Source organism: Chiloscyllium punctatum, chromosome 2, assembly GCF_047496795.1.
Source record: "Chiloscyllium punctatum isolate Juve2018m chromosome 2, sChiPun1.3, whole genome shotgun sequence".
In the NCBI taxonomy this organism is placed as follows: Eukaryota; Metazoa; Chordata; class Chondrichthyes; order Orectolobiformes; family Hemiscylliidae; genus Chiloscyllium; species Chiloscyllium punctatum.
Window position 1 is genome coordinate 134,797,495 of NC_092740.1, and position 27,650 is coordinate 134,825,144.

The 27,650-nt window shown below is 40.7% G+C and overlaps 1 protein-coding gene across 15 annotated transcripts in view; it reads left to right on the forward strand.

The window, feature by feature from the left end:
- LOC140490074 (adhesion G protein-coupled receptor L3-like) overlaps nucleotides 1–27,650 on the forward strand; it is a 652,730-nt gene that overhangs the window by 362,394 nt on the left and 262,686 nt on the right. For all 15 annotated transcript variants that reach the window (XM_072589074.1, XM_072589083.1, XM_072589073.1 and 12 more), the window contains exon 5: nucleotides 18,845–18,954. In XM_072589074.1, the coding sequence (XP_072445175.1) occupies nucleotides 18,845–18,954 (110 nt within the window). The remainder of the gene's footprint in view (nucleotides 1–18,844; nucleotides 18,955–27,650) is intronic.

Genomic DNA, 27,650 nt, shown 5'->3' on the forward strand with positions numbered 1-27,650 from the left:
ATCTTCTCCCTTTGAAACTGGATGCAAAATTCAGTCTGCAATCACTAGCTACAGGTTCAGGCTGCAAGAAAAATGTGAAAGTATGTGTTGCTACAGCAACTCCGACTGCTGGATGGTGGTATGCTAAGTTCACTGGAGGGCCAGTGCGGTTCAGATTGGTGTCAGTGTCACCAGTTTCAGTCTCTGTTCCTGCTGGGCTACTTTTGAGACCTGCTTCCATGCCCTACCAGTGATGAAGTTCACGGTACGATGGGTTGCCTTCAGGCAGAGAACTCGAGCGGCACTTGCTCAGCAATAACTCAGTCACTGATTCTCAAATTGCTAGAGAAAGAGAAATATTAAATAATATGGGAAATGTACAGGGAGTGAGCAGGAAAGTACAATTCGACTCTATATAAAGAGAAACCATGCTGAGACTTGTTGGGCTGAGCAATCTTAACATTCCACAATTAAGCTGCCTCACAGTTATTAGTGGTAATAAGATTACATAGGATTTTTTTAAAAGAAAACCTACACATTTTGATTGTTGGATGAAAGGCTGTTCTGTAGTGAGTTATCTTATAGAGAGTGAAATGTCTATTTGGTCTGAAACTATGTCCTCAGAATTTGTTCTCTTGATACTGTTTGTGTTTTATTAAAATCATGTTAAGTGGTTATGAATGTAAAAAGCACAGGTCATTTATTTTTAATGTAAATGTTTTTGTAGGTCCCAAGAGTATGGAGTTATTGAACTGCCCTTCAAACAGGTTTTGGGGTCTTGGACTTAGAGGCCCAGTTTTTCTAAGACTTTGCTATTCAGGAAATAGCCTTGCATACTTTAAATTGATGGTTCATTGTGCCACCAACTTAATGAATGAATGAATTTATTAAAAATGAACAAAGTTACCTCTTTGATGCAGGTTGGTAAAGTAGGATGGCAGTGAGGCAAGATTTCTAGGAATTTTCTTCATATTTTATGTCCATATTCACCAATAAATGTAATAAGCTGTTTAGATTTTTACTCCCCTCATGAGCCAGAGGACACTTCTTTGTAAATTATGCTTTCCCCATCAACCAGCCTGAATCATTGATCGTTGGATGCTTTCACATTGGTTTGTTGTAACTCTGTGTCACCAGATCCTCTGGTTTTGTCCAGTCATAGAGCTAGCTAGGGGAACGAGCCCTGTTGCTGGTATTGACATCTGGGTCAAGTCCGTCTCTGTGTTGTCAGTTCACCCAGCTGCCATTTAATGATTATTGAGTCTATAACTGGCCTGAGGCAGGCATTCTCCCCTCCAATGAGAGCTTTACCTCCCAGAGGTGCTGGTGTCCTGCCAAAGCAGCAGATAAGGAGCAGTGGCTGCAGCTGGAAATACTGAACTAACTGGAAAGCTCAAAGAGTAGAAACCATGATATTTTGGTAGATGATTTGTTTGCCCCCAGCAAAAGCTGTAGAGTGTGGGGAGGGGTTGGAATGGAGGGTGGAGGGTTGCAGTGCGGGGATGAAATCAGGGATTGAAAGGACAGAGAGGTTGGGGGAAAATGTATGTGGTACCTAAAAAGGTAAAGAGTGTCTGACCAGGAAGCTCCACTCCTCTGAAGCCTGACTAAAAATTGTAACATCCTTTGCTGGCTGCCAAGGGAACTTGGTGCTAACCTTCGCCACCTGGGAAAATTCCTGATGGCCATGAGAGGAGGCCCTGACAGACCCTGAATTGTTCCACAGGCAGATGTTTGTGAAAAAGTAAAATACAGATGAGTGCTAGAGGACGATGGCATGAAGTTTCTAGATTAAGGCAGGGAGGCCAAGTCATATTTTACAGATTCAGGAGATTTTCCTGGGACTCCCCTCGCCCAAGCCTCATCCTTACGGGTAACCACGTTTTTAGACATTTTGAAGTTAGCACTTTTTTCAACATTTTTTCTCATTAGAGGATGAATTATTCTGTACCCGAGAGAGTTAATGGTCTGGTATGCGCACATGGACACTTTAAACTGCTCATGCGCATTAGTAGCCTGAATAGTGGATACAGTGCAGCTGAGTTGCAAATGTAAATCACTTTTTGGTTGGATTATTTTGGGATGGGGCAAAATGCCACCAGCAAAGCAAAAATAGGATTTCACTCTGCAGATACCCAGAATCTAAATTTTCCTGCACATGTTCTTTCGACAGAACATGACTGATCTTTAATCAGAAAATTGAGAAAAGTTATCCTAAATTCCAAACTCAGCATGACCCTGAAATGGAACCAGACACTGTTTTGATCTGCCTTGGCTTGTTCTAAAAGCTTCATTTAATGGTGTTTAACATTAGTCCTTTTCTGTTTGAAATACAGGAATCATTCATGCTGCAATATGTGGTTGCTCTAGATGATCAAGAGTTTGAATTTATTTATGTCTGCTAGCTCTATATGAATGCCCATAAATTGTGGTATCAATGGATTGCCAGATCCTGGATTTGAGCATCAGAGTTGCTCAGCACAAAGTCAGTGTTCCATTCGAGGAAAGTCTTCATGTTTTCAGTGCATGCTCTGAATTGCAAAGAAAGTGGAATATTTTCTATTGACAGTTCTATTGACAAATCCCACATTTTGATTGTTTTCTTTTGTTTTTGCATTGGTGGTTCTAATTCTGGAGTCTAAGAATCAACTTTTTGTTTCTTATTTTCTTTAATGGGGTGGTTGATTTTGACTGACACAACTAGCATTTATTGCCAATTCCAAATCGCTCTTGAACTGAGTGGCTTATTAAGTCTTGGCAGAAAGATAGTTAAGATTCAATCACACTTCTGTGGATCTGGGTCACACAAAGGCCGTACCAGGTAAGAATGGCAGATTTCCTTCGCCTACGTCCATGAATCGAGTTGGTTTTCATGACAGTTGATGATAATATGGTCATAATTCCTGAGACTAGCTTTCAATTCCATACTTTCATTCACAGTGGCTCAGTGGTTAGCACTGCTGCCTCACAGCACCAGGGACCTGGGTTCGATTCCAACCACAGGTGACTATGTGGAGTTTGCACATTCTCCCCGTGTTAGCGTGGGTTTCCTCCGGGTGCTCCAGTTTCCTCCCACAGTCCAAAGATGTGCAGGCCAGGTGAATTGGCTATGCTAAATTGCCCATAGTGTTAGGTGCATTAGTCGGGGGGAGGGGATGGGACTGGGTGGGCTTAGTCTTTGGAGGGTCAGTCTGGGACTTGTTGGGCCGAAGGGCCTGTTTCCACACTGTGAGAAATCTAATCATCTAATCTCTGACCTGTCATGGTTGGATTTGAACTCATATCCCTCAAGCATTAGCTTGGGCCTCTGGTGTATTAGTACCATGCTATATTGTAAATGGACTGGAATTTACACTGTGACTGGTGGAGGGAAGAATGTATCGGTTTAACCATATGAATAAAAAAAAGCAGATAATCACAAACAATTTTTTTTCTGGAATTCAAAGGAAAAGAGTATTTTAAACCATCCTAATTGCACCACTGATTTGCAATCTACTAACTAATGCATTTGTTTCCATGTCATTTTATACTTGGCACAAATCAGACATAAGTGGTGTCATAAATTCACAGTATTAATTGTAGTGGCACTTTAAGGATTCTCACAGCTTATTGATTGTCTTCAAACCCAATATAGCCCACAAAATGAACTGCCCTTGTGGATTAGTTCTGTGGACTATCTATTGCATTAAGACCATTAAAATTTGGTGTCTGGTCTTTTGTAAGTAACGTGCATGACCAGCACAATATTGTGCATATGCCTCATGCCAGATCATTGTCTATACAGGTACAAAACAACTCAGCTTTATTTTGTGGGGAGGCGATTTAAAAGAAATGCCAAAGAAAATGGTAGCATTAGGTTTCCTATCAACAGTTTTAAAATTTCCTTCAGTGAATGTGGACTTTTCTTTTTGCTGGACTAGAGTTGATTCCCCTCCTTTAATTCCATTGAGAAGGTGGTGATGTGCTGCTTTTTGAAGCATTGCAGTCCACTTGATGTCAGTATGGCCACAATGCTATTAGGGAGGGATGATGTGGAGATGCTGGTGTTGTGACTGGGATGGACAAAGTCAGAAATAACACGACACCAAGTAATAGACCAACAGGTTTATTTGAAATCACAAGCTTTTGGAATGTTGCCCCTTCATCAGGTGAAGTGAGAGGGAAGCACATAGAATTTATGAGCAGTGAGATCAAGGGCAGAGGGATCAAAAGATCATACAAATGGTGTGAGTGGAATAATAACCTGCAAATGACCAAGGGTGTTAGACGGTGTGAGTAAAATGTCAACAGCTGAACAACAACCGAATGGAAGACCTAGAATCCGATTGAATGAGACAGAGAGATAATTATAAACAATTAATAATAAGGTGATGCTGGAAATAAAACAAACATGGAACACAGACAGAAGCTGTTGGAAAAGTGCAGCAGGCCCAGCAGCATCTGTGAAGAGAAACCAGAGGAAGGGTCACCGGACCCGAAACGTTAACTCTGATTTTTCTTCCCAGATGCCACTAGACCCACTGAGCCTCCCAGTAATCTCAGCCCCAGCTCCTGATTTACAGCATCCACTGTTCTTTCAGTTTTTAATTGACTGGAATAACACGATAGGTATAAGAGTTGTGTGCTGAGGGTCTAACCAAAGTAATAATCAAACTCTGTACAAGCTATTTAATGTGGAGAGATCATAACAATTTATCAAGATGGGGATGGTGTCAAAACAGGACAGGAAGATAGATCTTACAGATACAGAACAGTGTGCTGGGGTTACATGTAGCTCGACATGAACCCAAGGTCACAATTGAGGCTGTCTTCATGGGTATGGAACTTGGCTATCAGTTTCTGCTTGGCGATTCTGCGTTGTTGTGTATCTCGCAGGCTGCCTTGGAGGGCACTTACCTGAAGCTATTGCCCGCTGGGAGGGAGTTCAAGGATTTTGCCCTCGTGACATTGATGGAATGGCTATATGTTGAGAAGTCAAGCTTGTAGGGGAACTTGCAGGTAGTGGTGCTACAATACATCTGCTCTCCTCGTCCTTCTGGATGATAGCAATTCTGGGATTAGAAGGTGCTGTGGAAGGATCCTTGGTGAGACTGGTTTTGGGATAAACCTTTCCCAGCTAGGGTTCTGGGATGCCAGAACAAGTTTTAGTGGCTTTGAACCTCCACCAAGGCTCTGGACATGAAAGAAACTGAGTCTCCTGTTGTTGATGTTGACCAATATCACCCAAGAACTTGTCTTTTAATGTTTTGCTTGTGGGTCTTTACTATGTTTGTACTGTTTGCTGCATTTGCCTGTATAGCAATGATGGACAATTCATTGGAAAGATGAGATTTCATTCAGCTTCTTTATGCATTAATCTCTGATATGAATGGTCAGTAATGTTGGTCGAGCTCGGTTACCATTTTACCTCTATTTCTTTGACAAGGTGAATGATACATCATAACACTGTAAAATGTGTCATCTTCTCACAAATGTGTAACCATTCAGTGAGAATCAGGAATTATTTCAGCTTCATATATTGGCTGACAACATATTAATCTTGCTGGGAGCTATATAACTATACACTGACTTCAGAAAACATTCAGTTATTAAATAAAGTATAAATGAAGCAATCTGTGTCAAGTAAGTGAAATTAATCTCTATGCCTGTAATTGTGTCTGTTTATGTCACTTCAGTGATTTCTTGAGGCCCTGGAGCTCTTGTTTGTCGTTTTAGTAGGTTTGTGATGAAAAGCTGACTAAATCTTTGTTTTCCATTCCTGTTGATTCTGAAGTTTAGCATATCCCTTCATGGAACAGAGTGCACTATAATCCTAGGAGGAGGCGGCTTTGCAGAAATGGTAGTGCTACAGTGTATTACAATTAACAGTAAAATGCCTAATTGCAACAACTAGCAAATTTCACCACCCCTTTTTTTCTTCATTGCAAGTATACAGCACATAGAATCATAGAGTTGTCCAGCACGGAAACAGACGGTTCAGTCCAACTCATCCATGCTGACCAGATATCTGAACCTAATCTAGTCGCACTTGCCAGCACCCGGCCTATATCCCTCCAACCCCTTCCTATGTCTTATGGCCTTATAAATACGGTGTGAATAGATAATAAGAAGATGGTAATGCATGCAACATGTGGCATTCAATCAGCGCTTATGGTATGACTTGATTGTCAGAAGTACATGTTAGTGTTTGTTCTCTGAAGCCCAAAATAATTTACAGATTTACCATGGTTTGTAACATTCCCCTTTTTATTCTGCAAAAAGACAAATGGGATCTTCAGTTTTCCTGAAGGACACAACCTGTTTTTGGTTAAATCTGCATGCTAAGGATAGATTTTGTAACCTTTTGATTTTTTTTTTAAACCACCTCTTTTTAATTACTGAATCCTTCTGAACTCCTAATTCAGCGAAGTTTGTGCCTTCCTGCTTTGCATGAGAGTGATTGTCAAAACTCTTTGGAAATCCAGAATACTTCAAAAAGCTTTCTGAGCTCCATTAAACCATTGGTTGCCTTGCTGTACATAAGTATTTTCTGGAATCAGGTAATTGCTTCACTGTTTTAAAGAAACACTGTTCTACAAAGAAATGGAGTTTGGAAACATGTTAATGTGGGTTGATTGTTAACAAATATGTAAAATCTTTCCTTGTTCCCTGGGTTCCATAGTACTTCACGCTTGACCGATGTGTATTTTAGTTTGTGTATTAGAGCCATAGAGATGTACAGCATGGAAACAGACCCTTTGGTCCAATTCGTCCATGCCAACCAGATATCCTAACCTAATCTTGTCCCATATTGTTGAGTACTGTTAGATATAGCCCAATATCTGACTTGACAGGAATAGATGAGTTGAAGGAGGGACCCTAATTCTGCTTTATGATCACTTGAGTTTTTGCATCTGGTGACATGGAATATTCTATATCATTCCATTATAACAGTTGGTTCATGAATCTATTATACTTCAAAACTAATGCTGGTGAAAATGAGTAGAAATTACCATTCAGATTCACAACCCTTTTTCCAACAAGAATCAGAATAGTCGGTATTATAGGTTTGTTTGCTCTTTCAAAGGAAGGCAAATCTTTAACAAAATGCTTTTTCTTCAAATTATTTCACCGTATTTCTTCTTCCATTCAAAATTATTGGTAAATATATTGTTTTAATCAGGAAAATCTAAACAGATTTTGATGGGTGCTATTCCAATGTGTGTGGCAGTCCACTGTAGGATTGAATTTGATCATGCAATGATAAAAAGTTGAAAGGACAATTGCTAACCCTTAGGGAAACTATCTGCAAGCTCAGGTTACTGAGAAGGTAATGTTTTCAGACCCAATAGTACAAGGTCCTGTTGTCGAAATTGCTGCTGAGGTATTATGTGAACAAACAATCCTATGTGGTCCAATTTTTTGAAAGAAAAATGTCATGTGGGTATTTTTATCCTCATTTTCTTGTCTGCTTCACTCTATCCCTGCAGCAAATAAGGTAGACATATGGTTTATTCCCATGTAACTGCCAGTGTCTAATGACACCACCTTGCCATGCTGTTCAGCATCTCCTTTAACTTTGCATCTGAGATCCCTGCTTGACAGGCCCCGACACAATGTCTTGTTCTCAGTTTGTAATTATGTACATGAAGACAAGAACTAGTATTCACCTCCCACTTTGACCTGTGAATGCTCTGATCTTAACTATCTAGTGGCACCTCGAACTTCCATGTATGTTTCCTTGCAAGTTTAACTGATTAATTATCTACTTTCCTTTCATGATGGTTGGGGGATCACATCACAAAATAATGTGTCATTCACTTGCCAGCTTGGTTCAGTGGTCATTCTCTAACTTAAGAGTCAGAAGGTTAAAGATTTTTAAGTCCCATTCTAGAGACTCAAACCTGCACCTACACTGACACTGAAGTAAGAAAACTGGAGATGCCTTCTTTTAGATGAGACAACTTTTTTGCAAATGATCCTAGGTGCAGCAAGTTCATTTTGACCAATATTTATCCATAAAGGGACCATCAAACCAGATGAAATAGTATTTTTTTGTCAGTTGCTTGCGAAGGTTACTTGTAGTTTACAATATGGCTGCTGCGTTTTGATATACAGCAATGACACCACTTCAGGAATGCTTCTTGAGTTTATGTGAAAATGCAGATGTATTTCATCTTTATGTCAATAAAACTACACTTTCTGCCATCATGAAGAATTATGTTTACTGTGAACAAAAAAGGATGTTTCCATTTTAACTACCCTAATACACAGCATGAGTACAAATCTCAAAAATACACTTCTAAGAGGGAATTATTGCCAAGTCTTTTTTAAAGATTTCAACCTTTATTTCTTAAGGTAACGATAAGTGAGCTTGACGCACATATCTTTGCTCCTCCAGTGATATAGCAAGGCTTCGGAGTTCGAAGTGTTTGTCACATTTCTTTTGTGTAATTATTTCTTGCATGCATTATTGTTGTTTTGTGAAATGCCCTGATGGGAGTTTAAACACATGATTAACCATCAGTTTACTGGAATATGCAATAATTTGCTAGAATACACCTACTTGTCAATTGGTAATTCAGTAAATCCTCATGATTATCTTGACTGCTCAAAGACGTTGCAATGTGAGCAGAAAATGAACAAGTAGTCAACTTCCCAACTCTGTGGTGGTCCATGTTTAGAATCCTGAGGAAATTATTTAAAACCCATAGTTATTCAAGAATAAGATCATTCTAAACTCTTAATCAGGAGCATGCGACACAGAGAAATTCCACGCCACCATGTGCGAAGTGATTAATTGTGGTAAGAATAATTGAGAGAGTGCAACATAACATGTAAGGTACAGTTCTGAAGAGGGTGCAGGAACAGAGAGACCTAAGGTATTTTGGGGACAAATCCTTGAAAGTGAAGAGCAAGTTAACAGCACAGGGTATAAAGCATATGGATTCATAGACTGGTGTGACCACATCTGGAGTATTCTGGTTATATCTGAACATTACTCTCCAGGAAACAAATGAAGACATTAGAACATAAGGGCTAGAAGCAGGAATAAGCAATTCAGGCTCTCGAGCCTAATCTGCCATTTAATATAATTGTGGCTGATCTCATCTTTTCCTCAACTTCACTCTCCTGCCCACTCTCTATTACTTTTAAACTCACTACTAATGAAAAATCTGCGTATGTCTTCCTCAAGTTTACTCGATGTCCCAACATCCACAACACTCTGGGGTAGTGAATTCCACAGACTCACGATCCTTTGAGAGAAGTAATTTGACCTCCTGTATGTTTTAATATCTGCCACCCTTTATACTAAAACTATGATTTCTTGTTTTAGATTGTTCCACATGAGCAAACGTCCTTTCTATACCTATTTTGTCAATCCCTTTTAACACCTTATGGACTTCAATTTGATCTTCTCTCATTCTTCTAAACTCCAGAAAATATAGGTCTAAACTGCTCAATCGCTCTTCATAAGACAAAATCCTAATTTCTTGACTAAATCTAATTCTCTGAACTGCCACCCATTTAAATACATCTCTCCTTGAGTAAGGGGATGGAAATTGTATGCAGTCCTTCAGGTGTGGTCTCACTAATGCCTGGTACAGTTGCAGGTAATACTTGCCCACTTTTATATTCTAGTGAGTTAGAAATTAATGCCAAAATTTATTTTTCCTTCCTTAGTACTTGCTATAGTTGCTAGTTTTTAGTGATCCATGCAGGAGGATACCCAGATGCCTGAGTACCAAAGTACTCTGACATTTCTCTCTTCCAACCAAAATGGATAACGTCACAGTTGTTCCCATTAAACTACATCTGCCAAAACTTGGCCCATTCACCCAACCTACCATATCATTTTTTTAGTTCGTGAAGGTCAGACAGATTCACCTGATTCCAGGATTGAAGAAATTGAATCACATGGATAGATTGGGGAAGCTGGAGTTGTTCATCTCAGAGAAAAGTAGTTAAAGAAATTATTTGATTAAGGTACTCAACATATGAGGGGCCTAGTTAGAATAGATAGGCAGAAACTGTTCGCATTGGTGGAAGGATGGAGAACAAGAGAGCACTGACATAAGGCAGGACAAAGTGAGGACTACAGATGTTCGAGATCAGGATCGAAGAGTGGGGCACTGGAAAAGCACAGCAGGTCAAGCAGTATCCAAGGAGTAGGAGAGTCAACGTTTTAGCCATACGCCCTTCATCAGGACTGATATAAGGCAATTGACAAAAGTAGCAATTGCAACAGGTAGAGGCAGATTCGACTGAAGTTTTGAATATAGAATTGGATAGTTGTCTCGAGAAAAGTACTGTCGCTGTATGTGCAAAATATGGGAGAATGGGCCAGGTGTATTGCTGTTTGAGAGAACTTTCACGTAACTATTCTCTAAATCAGAATGACCTTGAGAAGGTGACAATGAGCCACATTCTTGAACACTGAAGTCCGTCTGGTGTAAATGTGTGCACAGTGCAGTTAGGAAGGGAGTTCCTTATTTTTGACATAGTGACAGTGAAGGAATAGTGATCAAGTTTCAAGTTATGCTGGTTTATAATTTGGTGGAAAACCTGCAAGTTTCCTTCCATCCGCTGACATTTTAGATGGTAATGGTCACGGGTTTGAAAGGTGCTACTGAAGAAGCCTTGCTGAGTTGCTGCAGTGTATGTAATATATGGTGTTTGCTACTGTCACTGTGTAGCAATGATAAAGGGAGTGAATGTTTCAGTGGGGCATAGGATGGTGACCTGTCAGGCTTCTTTATACCAACTAGTACCAAACTTCTTGAGAGTCGTTGAAACTGCATTTATTGAGGCAAATGGAGATTATACTACATATCTTGAAGTTGCTGAACAAGGTTTGCGAAGTAGAAGCAGTTTTCTAAGTTTCCATTACATTTTAATACCAACAAAAATCCCAAAAACCATTACTGTTCCATCAGTCTGAGCTCCAGTGTTACTTAAATAATTCGGGGTGTGTATCTCTTTTTTAAATGTACTTTAATTTGAAGTCTAGAACAGAAAAACACGGAATTTTTTAAAAACTGTATAATTCAGCAATGTTTCTGGAATTTCAAAGCTTGTTGGGATCAAAACTGTTTTACCTGTGTGAGGAAGAAGTCTGACAAGGTGATCTTTCATAACCAATAATGGTACTGAACATTTCCCTTTGCAATTTGACCCAAAATATCATAAATGAGTTCCTTTTACAGGGGACCCTTTGGTAATATTCTACAAAAAAAAACTACTGCTGTCCAAAAGTGATGAAACTAACCTGTGAAGGAAGAGAAGAAATATTTCATAGCTGCATTGATATCTGCAATGTGTCGAGTATGAAAGGTCTATAAATTTTGTCTGGAAGTGATATAAATGTTTGGAATGTAATAAACCTGTCCAGATGTTGAGGTACAAACGTGGCTTACAGAGCAGTTATTTTTACTATAAAACCATTGGATGGATGCCATCCAATGCAATAAGCCCATACCAGCTTTCTGCAAGAACAACTTAGTTGATCTCATTCCCCCACACCACCCCCCCCCCCCCCCCCCACACCCCACTGCCCATTTTTCGTAGTTCTGCATTTTTTTCAATCTTCAAGTACCTATCCAACTCCTTCATGAAAGCCACAATTAAGTTTGTCACCGCCATTCTTTCAGGCAGTTAATGCTGGCGAGTAACCATTCTCTGCATCAAACATGTATCCTTGTGCCATCTCTGAGTCTTTTGACTAGTGTCCCCTGGTCTTGACCCTTACTTGAATGGACATTGTTTTTTAGACAACTCCTGTCAATTTTGTTTTCTTAATCTCCACAAAGGAGAACCAGCACAGTTTTTCAAGCCCATCCATGTAAACTAACATCCTAACCCCTGATCCATTCTTGTGAATCCTTTTTCCACCCTGTCCAAAGATAGACATCCTCACTAAATGCAGAATTGGACACAGCTCTCAGTCAACGTTGAGTCAATATTGTACTCATTATAATTTCTTTGTATACAATTCTGATTCTAAAGCTGGATTCCCTACTAACCTTTTTAATAAATTTCACATCTTGACTTTGAACAAACACCGGACTTCCTGGTTGGTTCTCCCTCAACTGCAGGCCTGAAGCAATGAGGCCAATTGTTGCAATTTTACTGGCGAAGCAGTGCCTTGTGTAATTAATCAGGGATGTTGTTTGGCTCTTCTAACTCAATACCATACTGCACACCTCTTCTATCTGATTAAATGTTAATGGAAAGGATCTCCATTATGAGATGTAAAGGACAAGACTTAGTAACTTGACTTTCAGAGTGAACAAAAACAAGCACACTGTCAGGCATTTCATGAACATGGCTCATATCCAAAGCTGATAACAGTAAAGATAATGTGGAACAGTGAATGTTAAAGTTCTGACCATTGGCAAGCTTAACCCAAGGATTGACATAACAGCAGAGAACAGCTGGGCTTCTCTGTTGAAAGATTGTTCATGAAATTTGTTTGGGCTGGGAAAGGTCTGTACACACATCAAGTATGATCTAGGATGTGTGTCTTATTGGATGAAAAATTCATATTTTCCATGTAGTAAGTGTCCAAAACCCAAAGAGCTTTAAATCACAGAATTTCAGATGGATATATTCATAGACAGGCCAACGTAACAGCTGCTACTATTTTCTCAGGCACTCAACACATTTGGCCTCTTGTAAATTTAGATGAATGTTAAGTTACCCCAGTCCAAATGTGCAGTTTAGAGAGAGTAGTCTCTGATGATTCTTTGTTCCTAGTTTTCCTGTCATTCTGATTATCAAATCTAAATACGGTATTCTTTACAACCTAAGGCAGAGGGAGTTCAGTCTAAAGACGGTGTAGCAAGTCCAAGGAAACAAAATAATACAAATGACCATTTTTATGTTTATGTATTATTACTGGCAGTCTTTGATAATTGGTTCCACATATTTTAGTGCTACTTGGACACACATTTGCAGAAATGAAGAGTTTTGATTGAATCTTCCTCTGTTATTGACCCCAGATGTCTAATATGGTGCCAATTTTCTGAAACATCATGGGTCCAACAAAACACTATTTTGGGACAGAGTGATCTATTTGCCTTATGCACGGAAAACAAAGTAAAAATCTGTGTGACAAAGTTCTTGTACGTGACTGAATGAGGAGGAGGGAAACAAGTCGTGGATCAAAGACGTCACAGCCCACCACTTGGAGGTGTCTGAAAGCAGAGTTTCATCTGAAGCGTGAGCAGGATGATAAGGATCCAAACCATAACCTATGTCAAGATTTCCATGGAAAACAAACATTTCATTCTTAAGATCTCCTCATAGATCAGTGCTTCCATATCAGAAATATGATTGACTTAACCCAGCAGCTGTCCTGACATTGCTGTAGTTCAGGATTGAAATGGAATCCCAGTGCCAACAGAACAAAAGACAGGAGGCTTAGAGGGCTGCCGTTGTGGGCGAGCAAGCAATGCCCAAACAGAGGAACTGGGGTTCTTAGTGCCACCGAGCAGTTAATTCTGAGAGGACCTACTCATTTCAGCTATCAGCCAAAGAGTCAAAGGCAGTATCAGAATGACTAGGGGGGACACCATCACCTATTTCTATCCTCACCTGCAGGCAGGTTTGCGGCCATATGATTTGGGAGACATTGCTCTGTCTGTGACACTGAAGATCACAGTGGCTTTGAAATGTAAATCCATTGGCTCCTTTTAAACCTCAACTGGACATGAAAGAGCTATCGATTGGGCAATTATACAGGTTCTCATTGATTTCATCGATGCCCTTTAGAGGAAAACAGTACAATGTGTCCAGTTCACCCAGTCCCCGAGCCATCAGATTTGCAGCCATCACTGAGTTCATTCAGGTGCAAGAGGCTATCGATTGTAAGCACGTGGCATTCAGAGACCCTTGGTATCATTTCAAGCAGATCCTTGAACTGGAAGTTTAATTCCCTCAGTGTCTAGCTCACTTGTGACCACAAGCAGCGAATCCTGTCTGTGCTTACTGTCACAATGTTTCTTTCTGCATTACCTCCAGGGCCCCTGAATGTTCACATACTCACTTCATCTCCAGGCCTGACTTGTGGGTGGCCTAAGTCTGATAATTTCCTGGCTTCCATGCACAAGATTTTGAGCGGCCAATAGTGGTGCACCACAAACCAATGATGATTTGGGTGGCATGGTGGTACAATGATCAGCACAGCTGCCTCTCAGCACCAGGGACTTAGGTTTGATTCAAAAGCCAGGAGATTGTCTGTGTGGAGTTTGCATGTTCTCCCCATGTTCTGCATGAGTTTCTTCCCACAGTCCAAAGGTGTGCAGGTTAGGTGGATGGCCATGCTAAATTGTCCACAGTGTCTAGGCTAGGTGGATTAGCCATGGGAAATGTGGGATTACAGGGATAGGATGGATGGGTCTGGATGAAATGCTTTTTGAGGGTCCATGCAGACTCAATGGGCCAAATGGCCTCTGTCTATACTGTCGGGATTCTGTGATTCTTTAATTTGTGGCATTGTACGGTGAATGACATATCACTTCCTCATGAAGCATTTCTGGGTTTTTGATGCCTGGGCAATGGCCAGCATTGTGAACACTGTTATTGCTCTAGAAATTTCTAGAGCAATACTTGTCAAAACTTAAAAATTACCATGCCTTTTAATTAACTCAGTTCCTGGATTCAGTCATAGTATTATAGAATCCCTATAGTATGAAAGCAGGCCTTTGGCCCATTGAATCCACACCGACTCATCCAACAGCATCCCACCCAGACCCTGCAGTTCCCATGGCTAATCCACTTAACCTGCACACTCTGGATACCATGGCAATTGATCATGGCTAATCTACATAACCCGCACATCTTTGGATTGTCAGTGCCATAAAATGAACAAGGCTTTATTCTTCTGTCTCTTTTCTGCTCCAAGTTTCTTCAAACTGTGCTTCTGCCCAAGCTAGAAAGAGTCTAAAGTTGATTTCTGACTTTTCAGGAATTCTCCATGTCAGCGGTTGCTAATGTGACTTACCAATCAAGCATGTAACTGTTTTATTAAGTGTCCTTTTTTCTAGAAAACGAAGTCTTGACATAACCAATTTTCTCAAGTTGGTGTGGTAAACAAAAAACTCAGTTTCGGCAGAAAGACCATCTGGATCAAATTTCTTTTTTTCCCCAAAGCATGTGCATTGTGTGTTTTTGAATCTATATCAGCTGCATTTTAACTTAGCAACATACCCAGACCAATTCTGAAAAGTTACAGATGTTGTTCATCTGTTGTACATTGAGTGTGACCATTAGTGTCTCTTTTAAGAAATGTATTACTGCTAAAACATTATGACTGTGTATAAGGAGAGAACAACAACAAATATAGTACTTGTAATATAATAAAACACCCCAAAACTTTGCAAGAGCGTTATAAAAGAAAGCACAACATTGAGACGCCTAGAAGGAGACACGAGGCCAGATGATCTAAAGCATGATCAGAGTGGTAGGTTTTCATGAAATGTGCTTTAAAGGCACAAAACAAAGTGAACATAGAGCATAGAACAGTACAGCACAGTATAGTGCAACCTCAGGTATCCAAACATCGATTATCTGAATTTCGGATTATCCGAAAAAGATCTCAAGGTCCCAAAGCTTAGGTAAACTGTGTTATCTGATCATTCAATTATTCGAATATTCGATTATCGGAACAAAATACACTCTGTGTCGTTTGGATAATCGAATTGCCCTGTACAGGCTGTTCGGCCCTTGATGTTGTGCTAACCTTTCATCCTACTCTAAGATCGGACAAACCTACATACCCTTCATTCTACTGTCTTCCATGTGCCTATCCAATATTTGCTTAAATGTCCCTAATGCATCTGACTCTACTACCACTGCTGGCAGGGCAGTCCACGCATCCACCACTCTCTGTACAAAGAACCTACCTCCAACATCTCCCCTAAACCTTCCTCCAATCACCTTAAAATTATGCCCCACGTGATTGCCATTTCAGCCCTTGAAAAAAGTCTGTGGCTACCAACTCTATCAATGCCTCTCATCATCTTGTACACCCCTATCAAGTCACCTCTCATCCTTCTTTGCTCCAATGAGAAAAGCCCTAGCTCTCTCAAACCTTCTTCTTAAGACATGCCCTGCAGTCCACACAGCATCCTTGTAAGTATCCTCTGCACTCCTAAAGCTTCCACATCCTTCTAATAATGAGGCGACCACAACTGAACACAATATTCTAAGTGTGGTCTAACCAGGGCTCTATCGAGCTGTAGCGTAACCTCGTGGCTAATGAAAGCTGATATATCATATGCCTTCTTAACAACCCAACAACATGGGTGACAACATTGAGGAGTCTATGGGCATGGACTCCAAGTTCCCTCTGTTCCTTCACACTGCCAAGAATCCTGCCTTTAAACTTGTCTTCTGCATTCAAATTTGACCTTCCAAAGTGAATCGCTTCACACTTTTCCAGGTTTAACTCCATCTGAGGGAGGGTATTCCTGAGTTTGCAGCTGTACAGGGCATTGGTTAAGCCGCTGTTGGAATATTGTGTGCAATTCTGGTCTCTGTCTTGTAGGAAGGATATTGTGAAACTTGAAAGGGTTCAGAAAAGATTTACAAGCATGTTGCCAAGACTAGAGGGTTTGAGCTATAGGGAGACCTTGAATAGGCTGGGGCTGTTTTCCTGGAACGTCAGAGGCTGAGGGGTGACCTTATAGAGGTTTATAAAATCACGAGGGGCATGGAAATGTTAAATAGACAAAGTCTTTTCCCTGAGTTGGGTGAGTCCAGGACTAGAGGTTTAGGGTGAGAGGAGAAAGATTTATAAGGATCCTAAGGGAAACATTTTCATGCAAAGGGTGGTATGTATATGGCATGAGCTGCAAGAGGAAGTGGTACAATTAAAACATTTAAAAGGCATCTAGATGAGTACATGAACAGGAAGGATTTAGAGAGATACGAACGAAGCGCTGGCAAATGGGACTAGATTAATTTAGGATATCAGGTCGGGATATGGCGAGTGGGACCGAAGGGTCTGTTTCTGTGCTGTACACCTCTATGACCCTAAGTAACTGAAGGCATAGCCACCATTAATTGAAAAGTTAAAACTGGGCCACACAAAAATTATTGCAGTGCAGAAAGGGACGTTCAGTTCATCATGTCTGCGCCAGAGGTCAGAATTAGAGGAGCACAGATATCTTGGAGATGGAGGAGGAGATTACATGTAAACTGCTGATATTCAAAACAAACTCCAGTTCTCTCAAGCTACTTGTGTACTTCATGTCACCATGCACACTAAGATTGTATTTTAGCTTCTTTTTTATTTTATCATATTTGTGATGCAGTACCCTATTCTACTTGGTCCTTACAGACCTTTGCTGACAGTTCAAATATCTCATGCCTGACACCTCCTCTAGACACCACATATTTTTACGTTCCCCTTGCCACTGCCTTTGACACTGCATCACCAACACTTCTGTCATGTAATCTCTCCTACCTTTTCACAGACTTTTCATGTTGTCCTTATCCAAGCTATTCTCTCCTCACCTCCCTCACCCCCACCAGCCTCACTCACCCATTCACAAACGTAGGACCAAATACTCTTCCAGCCTTTCCCAGTTCTGATGAAAGAACCTTTGATTTTAGATGCTAGCGTTGTTTCTTTGTTCAGTGTTCTGAAGGTGTAGTGTATTTCCAAGAATTTTTTGTTTGTTGCAGCTGTACAGGACCTTGATAGGGCCACATTTGGAGTACTGTGTGCAGTTCTGGTCGCCTCACTTTAGGAAAGATGTGGAAACTTTGGAGAGGGTGTAAAGGAGATTTACCAGAATGTTGCCTGGAATGGAGAGTAGGTTGTACAAGGATAGGTTGAGAGTGCTAGGCCTTTTCTCATTGGAACAGTGAAGGATGAGGGGTGACTTGATAGAGGTTTATAAGATGATCAGGGGATTAGATAGAGTAGACTTTTTCCCCGGGTACAACAGAGTGTTACAAGGGGACATAAATTTAAGGTGGAAGGTATGGGGGGATGTCAGGGGTAGGTTCTTTACCCAGAGAGTGGTGGGGGCATGGAATGCGCTGCCTGTGGGAGTGGCAGAGTCAGAATCATTGGTGACCTTTAAGCGGCAATTGGATAGGTGCTTAAGCTAAGACAAATGTTCGACATAACATCGTCCAAGAGCTAAGATGCAGCTATGAAAAATGCACAGGCAAGCGTGTCTGGGTTCTTCAACATTAAAATCGCCATTGATTCATCTATAATGCTCTCCTAATAATGTTGGATACCATGCAGTTTGAAATTACAGGTGGTATGAGACTTTCTCTTTTCAGACAACTTGTACCAGCAAAATTGCATTGGGCCTTCAATCTTTAGATCATGGAGTAATGGAAATTGCTTTGTAGTACCAGTAAAATTGCAGTATAGGTAGATCCTTAAAACTCTTTCGGAACAGTTTTACAGTGATGTTATTGTGGTTTCAACAGCAATGCAAGCTCTGAGAGTGATGTCTTGTCTGAATCATGTTAATGGTAACAAGGCAAAGTTTACAAGGTATTCTGCAGTTAAATCTACTCTTTAACCATAACCTGTTTCCTCAGCTCCATTGATCTATCTGCTGTGAAACAATAAATCTTTGAAAAAAGCTAATACACTGGTTGCATTAATTTTGAAATGCTGAAGGTTATGGGTGGATTGTGGATGAAGTACCCAGCTCCAACTGGATAGATATCTGCACTTCTTAGTGGCATCAATGAGAGACTGCAAATAAACAGTATTGAAAATAATTTTTGATTACCTATTGTACAACATACCTTACCAACATTGTCTTCAGATATGTAACACATCAGTGTTTATGTGCCTTACACTTGTTTTGATCAAACCGTATGGCAATAATCAATTACTTCTCTTTTCCAGATGTAATAATCGTACCCAATGCTCAGTTGTAGCTGGACCTGATGTGTTTCCAGACCCTTGCCCAGGGACTTACAAGTATCTTGAAGTTCAGTATGAATGTGTTCCATACAGTAAGTCTACTCCACTACGTGATACTTTCTCTAACTGAACATTCTGCTATTTTTTTCTCTCAAGCATTATAATAAATTGATCAATAAAGCATTTTCTTGTCTTAGAAGCAAATTTGAAGTAATAGCAACAAAACTATATCACTTGGTGCAATTACACTTTTAATTCAGGTACTCATGTTGGTGAATTGCTGCCGTTATTCTGAAAACTTCAGGTATTTAAAAGGAAGATGGAATGTACTTCAAATGTACATCTGAGTGATATTCACCTTTGTCAAAAAAAATCTTTCTGGTTAATTAAATTGTTCCTTCATTGTTTTGCTCCATAACTATAACACCCAGTGAAACTTTAGAGCTCAGAACAGGTGACTCATGTTGTGGACTCTGAGATACTATGTTAAAAACACGCAAATCTGACATGGTTTTTACGAGTACATTAAGGACAAAAGGGTAACTAGGGAGCGAATAGGGCCCCTCAAAGGTCAACCAAGCAGCCTTTGTGTGGAGCCACTGGTGATGAGGGAGATACTAAATGAGTATTTTGCATCAGTGCTTACTGTGGAGAAGGACATGCAAGATGTAGAATGTGGGGAATAGATGGTGACATTTTGAAAAGTGTCCATATTACAGAAGAGGAAGTGCTGGATGTCTTGAAATGCAAAAAGGTGGATAAATCTCCAAGACCTGATCAGGTGTACTCTAGAACTCTGTGGGAAGTGATTGCTGGGCCCCTTGGTGATATATTTGTATCACAGGTGAGGTGCCAGAAGACTGGAGGTTGGCTAACATAGAACCACTGTTTAAGAAAGGTGGTAAGGACAAGCCAGGGAGCTTATAGACCGGTGAGCCTGATGTCGGTGGTGGGCACGTTGTAGGAGGGAATCTTGAGGGACAATATTTACATGTATTTGGAAAGGCAAGGTCTGATTACGGATATTCAATATGGCTTTGTATGTGGGATTGGTGCTGAGTCCACTACTTTTCGTCATTTGTATAAATGATTTGAATATGAACAGAGGAGGTACAGTTAGTAAGTTTGCAAATGACACCAAACTTGGAGGTGTAGTGAACAGCGAAGAAGGTTACCTCAGAATACAACAGGATCTTGACCAGATGGGCCAATGGGCTGAGAAGTGGCAGATGGTGTTTAATTTGGATAAATGCATGGTGCTGCATTTTGGAAAAGCAAATCCTAGTAGGACGTAAATATTTAATGGTAAGGTCCTAGGGAGTGTTGCTGTACAAGGAGATCTTGGAGTGCAGGTTCATAGCTCCAGGTAGATAGTCATAGGATAGTGAAGAATGTGTTTGGTATGCTTTCCTTTATTGGTCAGCGCACTGAGTATAGAGGTTGGGAGGTCATTTTGCAGCTGTATAGTACGTTGGTTAGGCCACTTTTGAAATATTATATGCAATTCTGGTCTCCTTTCTATCGGAAGGATGTTGTAAAATTTGAAAGGGTTCAGAAAGGACTTACAAGGATGTTGCCAGGGTTGGAGAATTTGAGCTGTAAGGAAAGGCTGAATAGGCTGGGGCTATTTTCCCTGGAGTGTCAAAGGTTGAGGGGTGACCCCAAAGAGATTTATAAAATCATGAGGGGCATGGATAGAATAAATCGACAAAGTCTATTCTGTGTGATGGTGGAGTCGAGAACTAGAAGGCATAGGTTTAGGGTGCGAGGGAAAGATATAAAAGGGACACAGAGGGTGGTGTAAGTGTGGAATTAGCTGCCACAGGAAGTGGTGGAGGCTGGTACAATTGCATTATTTAAAAGCCATCTGGATGGGTATATGAATAGGAAGGTTTTAGAGGGAAATGGGCCAAGTGCTGGCAAATGGGACTAGATTAGGTTGGGATATCTGGTCAGCATGGCCTGACTGGACCGAAGGGTCTGTTTCCGTGCTGTACTCTGACTCCATTTGGTATGTGGATGAACAAGCCTGCAAGCAACTCGATCCACTGAGATGCCACAATATAAAAAGTATGTGGTGTTGTCTGGGAAAAGTGAAATTAAAATTAATAAGGAAATAGTGAAAAATAATATTCCAAGTGTCTTTTCAGTGAGTATGCATACTTCTTTGATTCAGTCACCCAGAAACTGGTTTCACAGCAACTCAAAATTCCCTTTATTCCATTCCATCACTAGGAATTACAATTTTCCAAGAATTCCTGTCTGGTTTGAGCATCCACATTGGGTTTGCATTCAATTATTTTTGAGAAATCAGTTCTGATTTGGTACAGAGTGATGTGATCTGCCACCTCTTGTTGTGATGGTCAAATTCCTGACATGATTGCTAATAGCTCGTGCTGAGTGGGAATCCTGATTCAGGAATGGAAGATGTGACAGTAATTAGTTTAACATGGCCCTCCAGATAAATAATTCAGGTATCAAAAGCACACTGTTCGTTGCCCAATTTGGCGACCTTGAGAAACAATTCATGGATCTATAGAATGGAACATATTGCATCTGTTGTAAGATCGTGAATTGATAATTTAATGCACTGTGAAGGATGGAGTTGACTGAACAATGAGTAGCACTGTGACAGAGTTAACTAATAGATCGTGACTTCTCGGAAGTGATGTCTTAATATTTTACATGACATGCAAGGGAAAATGGAACATTACATAGTGTGTCTGAGGATGTGACATGTGATGGACATTGGACAAGAAGATATTGCCAGTCCATCTCAAGATCTGCCCAACACATTGAAATAAAGCACTACTTGACTGCTGTTCACTGCCAAGTCCCCCTTGCCCTGTGATGTTGTGCATCCACATAGAATGAGTTCCATCTTGATCTCCTACTTTCTTAGTGGGCGGACTGAGCATTGTTTTCCCCATCAAAACTGCATAACTGACCCCGCAGATCCAAACCTTTCTTACATTTTACTGATGTATCAGGAAGTAAACAGGAGCAATGATTTGAAAAGGGAAAGGGCTGGAAAAACTCATCAGGTCTGACAGTATCGGTGAAGAGAGAAACAGAGTTAACGATTCAAATCAAAATGATCCTTCTGTGGAACTAAAAGGGGCTTGAAAAGTGATGGGTTTTGTGCTGTAGAAAAAGGGGAGAGGGGGAGTTAGTGGATTGGATGGGTAAGGTGCCCCACAGCAAACACAAAAGAAAGGACTAATGACGGTAGAGAAGCAATAGTAGATAGCGTAACCATGCAAACAAGACACTGGCAGGGCTCGGGAATGGGGGTTTATGTGGGGAGAGGAGTAATCAAAATGGAGAACAAATTTCAGCGTCTCAAGTTGTTGAACTGAATGTTGATTTCTGAAGACTGAAGTATGTAAATGGAGAATGAGGTGCTGTTTCCTAAGCTAGGTAATATATTGAAATAGTAAGTGAACAGAAGGTTTCAGACAAAGCAGAGCTCTTGTGAACACCATATAGAGTAGATTAGATTGAAAAAACCATGAGTAAAATACTGCTTTACCTAGAAGATGTGTCCAGAGACTCGAACAAAGAGGAAGAAGGGTATAAAAGGACAGTAATACTGTTGTCTAGATTAGAGTGGTACTGGAAAAGCACAGCAGGTCAGGCAGCATCCGAGGAGCAGGTAAATCGACGTTTCGGGCAAAAGCTCTTCATCAGGAATGAGGGCAGAGCATTTGACCTGGGGGTTGCAGTGAGAGAGAGAGAGCGACTCACTGAAATCCTTGTGGAGAGCGGAGGAGAACTTCTTCAAGGTAGGCATCCTTGCAAGAGGATTCACGGTAAGATTAAAATCAACTTGGTGAAAGTGAGGACTGCAGATGCTTGAGATCAGAGTCTAGATTAGATTAGAGTGGTGCTGGAAAAGCACAGCAGGTCAGGCAGCATCTGAGGAGCAGGAAAATCAGCGTTTCGGGCAAAACCCATTCCCGATGAAGGACTTTTGCCTGAAACGTCGATTTTCCTGCTCCTCGGAAGCTGCCTGACCTGCTGTGCTTTTCCAGCACCACTCTAATCTCGACTCTGATCTCCAGCATCTGCAGTCATCACTTTAACCTGGTAATACTGTTGTGCTATTTCATGGAAAGGTGTCAGAGAGGAGTTGAAGAGGTGTTGGAAGTAAAAGAGAAGTGGGTCAGGATGTTGTCAAGGGAACTGTCTTTGCAGAGTGGCAAGGGGGAGAGGAGAGGAAGATGTTTTTGGTGCTAGCATCCTACTGGAGATGATGGAAACAGCTGAGGATGATTCTTCAAACTCGAAGGCTCGTGGGATAGAAAGTAAGGATAAGAGGAACTCTGTTGCAGTTCTGGGGCAGATGAGAAATGGTGAGGGCAGAAGTGCAGGAGGTGGCTTGGATATGGCTGAGGACCTGTCCACCTTGATTGGAGCAGAGAGTGTTAATTTGAGGAAAAATGAGGACATGTCAAAGGTACAACTGTGAGAAGTGGCAAATTTGGAACATTCTGCAGGCAGAATTTAGTGAGCTGGAGAAGAAACTTGCAAGCAGAGTCTCAAAGACGATAATCTTGGGTGCTTCCAGTATCACATGCCACTGACTGTAGAAGTAGAACAGAGCAGGTGAATATATGGCTGGGCAGATGGTGCTCAAGGAAGGATTATGGATGCATGGACCATTGAGACCAGTTCTGAGGGAGATGGCACCTGTGCAGGCAGAACAGTTTCTCCCTAAAGAGAAATAGCAGTAATGTCTTTGCAGAGTGGTTTGCACAGTGGTGTTCAGGAGTGTTAAAATTAACTTGCTGGGGAATTAGAATTGGCATACAATGTTAGCAAAAGTAAACAAGGTGTACAAAGCATTGGAAAGGACAACAACACTGGTATAACATAAGGCATTAGGTGGTGTCAAGCAAGAGGGAATAGGAGATGTAAATTAGGTTTTCCTGTGTTGGTTTGTAAACACAAAGCGCATGGGATATGAGGTTCCTCAGATAACAGGGTAGGACTTGATATTAAATACTGATGAGAAGAGACAAAAGGTAAGTTCTCGGGTGAATTGAAAAACTCACTGCTTTAAAAGTAAAGCTCTCGTTGATATAAGCTAATTCACTACGTTTGGCTTATTTTACTTCCTTAAGAAACAAGCATTGAAATTATTGGTCCCAGTTTAGAGAGTCCATAACTATTTAGAACAGACGTTTATATTGTGAACTAAGAGACAGTCCACTGTGATAGTAGGAGATTATGACATAACACATGCAGCAATAATCAAGCCTATGCCAACAGACAAAATGAAATGGAACTATTTTTATGACACTCCAGTCAGATTTTTCAAAAATATTTAAAGGGCAGACATTTTAAATACCTTGCTGGGTCCCTTTAACAGTTTACTATGGCACTTGCTTTATATAATTTTTCTGACATTTTCTATTTGTTTGACTATACAAAGGTGTATCAGATAATTACCATGTTTAACTCATTACAGAAGGGTTAGAAGAAAAATAAAGCCTGTTAAACCACCTGTTAAGTCAAGTTCAGGGCTGTAGAAACCTTAAGAAGTTGAGAAATTAGAGCAAGAATTGTCCATAAGACCCATTGATTCAAGACATGCATACATGCAGGCAGGCAAACATGTATAGATACTTCATCTGCTCTCCTGTCCTCGTTTCCCCGAGAATTCAAAATTCTCTCTCCGGTGTCTCTCTGGTATTACCTACGAACAGTTGCAATAACAGTGGGCTTGACACAATTGTGCATTGCTTTATTATCTCATTGTAAATTAATTTGCGAGGAACTAATTATTTTTCTGAAATGCTGATCATCTTTCTGTAAGTTAAGATTCAACACAACTTAAAGCACTATTGAGATAAATAAATACATTTGACAGACATTGAAATCTTGTGATTTAAGATGTAAAAATCTCTAAAAGATGTGCCTTACTTTGGACCAGGACAGCAAACACAGATTGGTTTAGTTTTTTTTCAATTATCGTTTTCCAACCCTCTGTCACCGATAGCCCCCTTTCTCCTCTCATTTGCTTCAAATTGAACTTGTGCTCAGACCAGTTCAAATTGTCATTGACTTGCATCAACCTAAACATTTAAAAGCACAAATCTTCAGCAGCAAAGGTTACAGCCGCAGTGAAATTCACGTATGTGAAATTTGACATTGTGATGTCAACAATATCGTTCCTTCTTTGCTTTCTCCAACTACTCAAGTGACAAAAAAAAGTAATCAATGTGGATTGTGAATATACGCAATCAATTGATTCTGCAGCTGTATCTCTTCATTTTATCACAGCTAGACTCCAGACTTCTTTAGGCAATTGATCTTTACTGCAGACATCTAGCAATAATCCAATATTGTTATGTGCATAGTTATAATCATTTCAGACCCAATAGTTGATTTTCGTTTTAAAATACAGAATAAAGAATAAGTACTGATGTGAATATTTTTGAATGCCGTTGAATGACTGACTAAACCTCAACCTTAAATTAACTTGCAGTACATTATGGACAGGAGGGTGAGGTGAATTGAGTTATTTTATGGTCCTCCTTTTCTGGCTGTAAGCAAAGGTAGTTTTTTTTTACTTTTCTTATTTTCTTTTACCTTTTGTAGGGAAGGGCTGTGTTCCCCTCAACGTTCTGTTTGTGAAATCAAATTTCTTAGAACTGCACAGCAGAATCTTTCAAATCAAAACAAAGGAGCATTTCGTAATGTATTCAAAATCCACAAGAACGTCTTTACAATGCACATACAGACACACAGGTGCAAGCATACAAGGAAGAAAGTGAGAAATAAAGGAAGCCCCACTTAGAACTACTCGTGGAGTTCAGTAAGGGAAATCCAGTGAAGGTGGATCCTTTTCACAGGAGCTTGGATACACGTGGTTATAGGTGATGGTGCATCACAACACCTTGTTGTGTCCAAGGAATGACTTCACTTTTCAGGTAGATACAGGATTCTTCCTAGACATCAGGTTTTGAGAAAGGTTCAGACCAAAGATAGAATTTATTTGAGTCTGAAGCTGCTGGCTGTGCTCTGTTCCGATGTTTAAAAAAAAGTCTGAAATAAAGGTTAATACATACATTGAACATTACAGCGCAGTACAGGCCCTTCGGCCCTCGATGTTGCGCTGCCCTGTCATACTAATCTGAAGCCCATCCCACCTACACTATTCCATGTACGTCCATTTCCCTCTTCAATGACGATTTAAATGCACTTAAAGTTGGCGAATCTACTACCGTTGTAGGCAAAGCATTCCATACCCTTACTACTCTGAGTAAAGAAATTACCTCTGACATCTGTCTTATACCTATCTCCCCTCACTTTAAAGTCGTGTCCCCTCGTGTTTGCCGTCCCCATATTTGGAAAAAGGCTCTCCCTGTCCACCCTATCTAACCCTCTGATTATCTTGTATGTCTCTATTAAGTCACCTCTCAACCTTCTTCTCTCTAACAAGAACAGCCTCAAGGCCCTCAGCCTTTCCTCGTAAGACCTTCCTTCCATACCAGGCAACATCCTAGTAAATCTCCTCTGCACCCTTTCCAAGGCTTCCACGTCCTCCTTATAATGCGGTGACCAGAACTGTACACAGTACTCCAAGTGTGGCCATAGCAGAGCTTTGCACAGCTGCAGCATAACCTCCTGGTTCCGGAATTCAATCCCTCTATTATTAAAGGCCAAAACACTGTGTGCCTTCTTAACAACCCTGTCAATCTGGGTGGAAACTTTCAGGGATCTGTGTACATGGACACCGAGATCTCTCTGCTCATCTGCACTCCCAAGAATCTTACCATTAGCCCAGTACTTTGCATTCCGATTACTCCATCCAAAGTGTATTACCTCACACTTGTCCACATTAAACTGCATTTGCCACCCCTCAGCCCAGCTCTGCATCCTATCTATGTCTCTCTGCAACCTACTACATCCTTCGTCACTATCCACAACTCCACCGACCTTAGTGCCGTCCACAAATTTACTAACCCACCCTTCTCAGCCCTCATCCAGGTCATTTATAAAAATGATGAACAGCAGTGGACCCAACACCGACCCTTGCGGTACACTGCTAGTAACCAGACACCAAGATAAACATGTTCCATCAACTACAGCCCTCTGTTTTCTTTCAGCCAGCCAATTACAGATCCAAACTGCTATGTCTCCCACAGTCCCATTCCTCCGCATTTTGTATATTAGCTTAATGTGGGAACCTTATCAAACGCCTTGCTGAAATCCATATACACCACATCAACCGATTTACTCTCATCTACCTGTTTGGTCACTTTGTCAAAAAACTCAATAAGATTTGTTAGGTATGACCTACCCTTCACAAAACCGTGCTGACTGACCCTGATCAGATTATCCTTTTCTAGATGGTTATAAATCCTATCTCTTGTAATCTTTTCCAACACTTTACCAACAACTGAAGTGAGACTCACTGGTCTGTAATTACCAGGGTTGTCTCTACTATCCTTTTTGAACAAGGGAACCACATTTGCTATCCTTCAGTCCTCAGGCAATATTCCTGATGATGATTTGAAGATCAATTCCAAAGGCTCGGCAATCTCTTCCCTTGCTTCCCAGAGGATCCTAGGATAGATCCCATCCGGCCCAGGAGACTTTTCTATTTTCACACTCTGCAGTATTTCTAATATCTCTTCCTTGTGAACCTCAATCTCTTCTAGTCTAGATGCAAGTATCTCTGTATCTTCCTCACCAACATTTTCATTTTCTATAGTGAACACTCGAAAAATATTTATTTAGTGCTTCCCCTATCTCCTCTGACTCCACACACGACTTC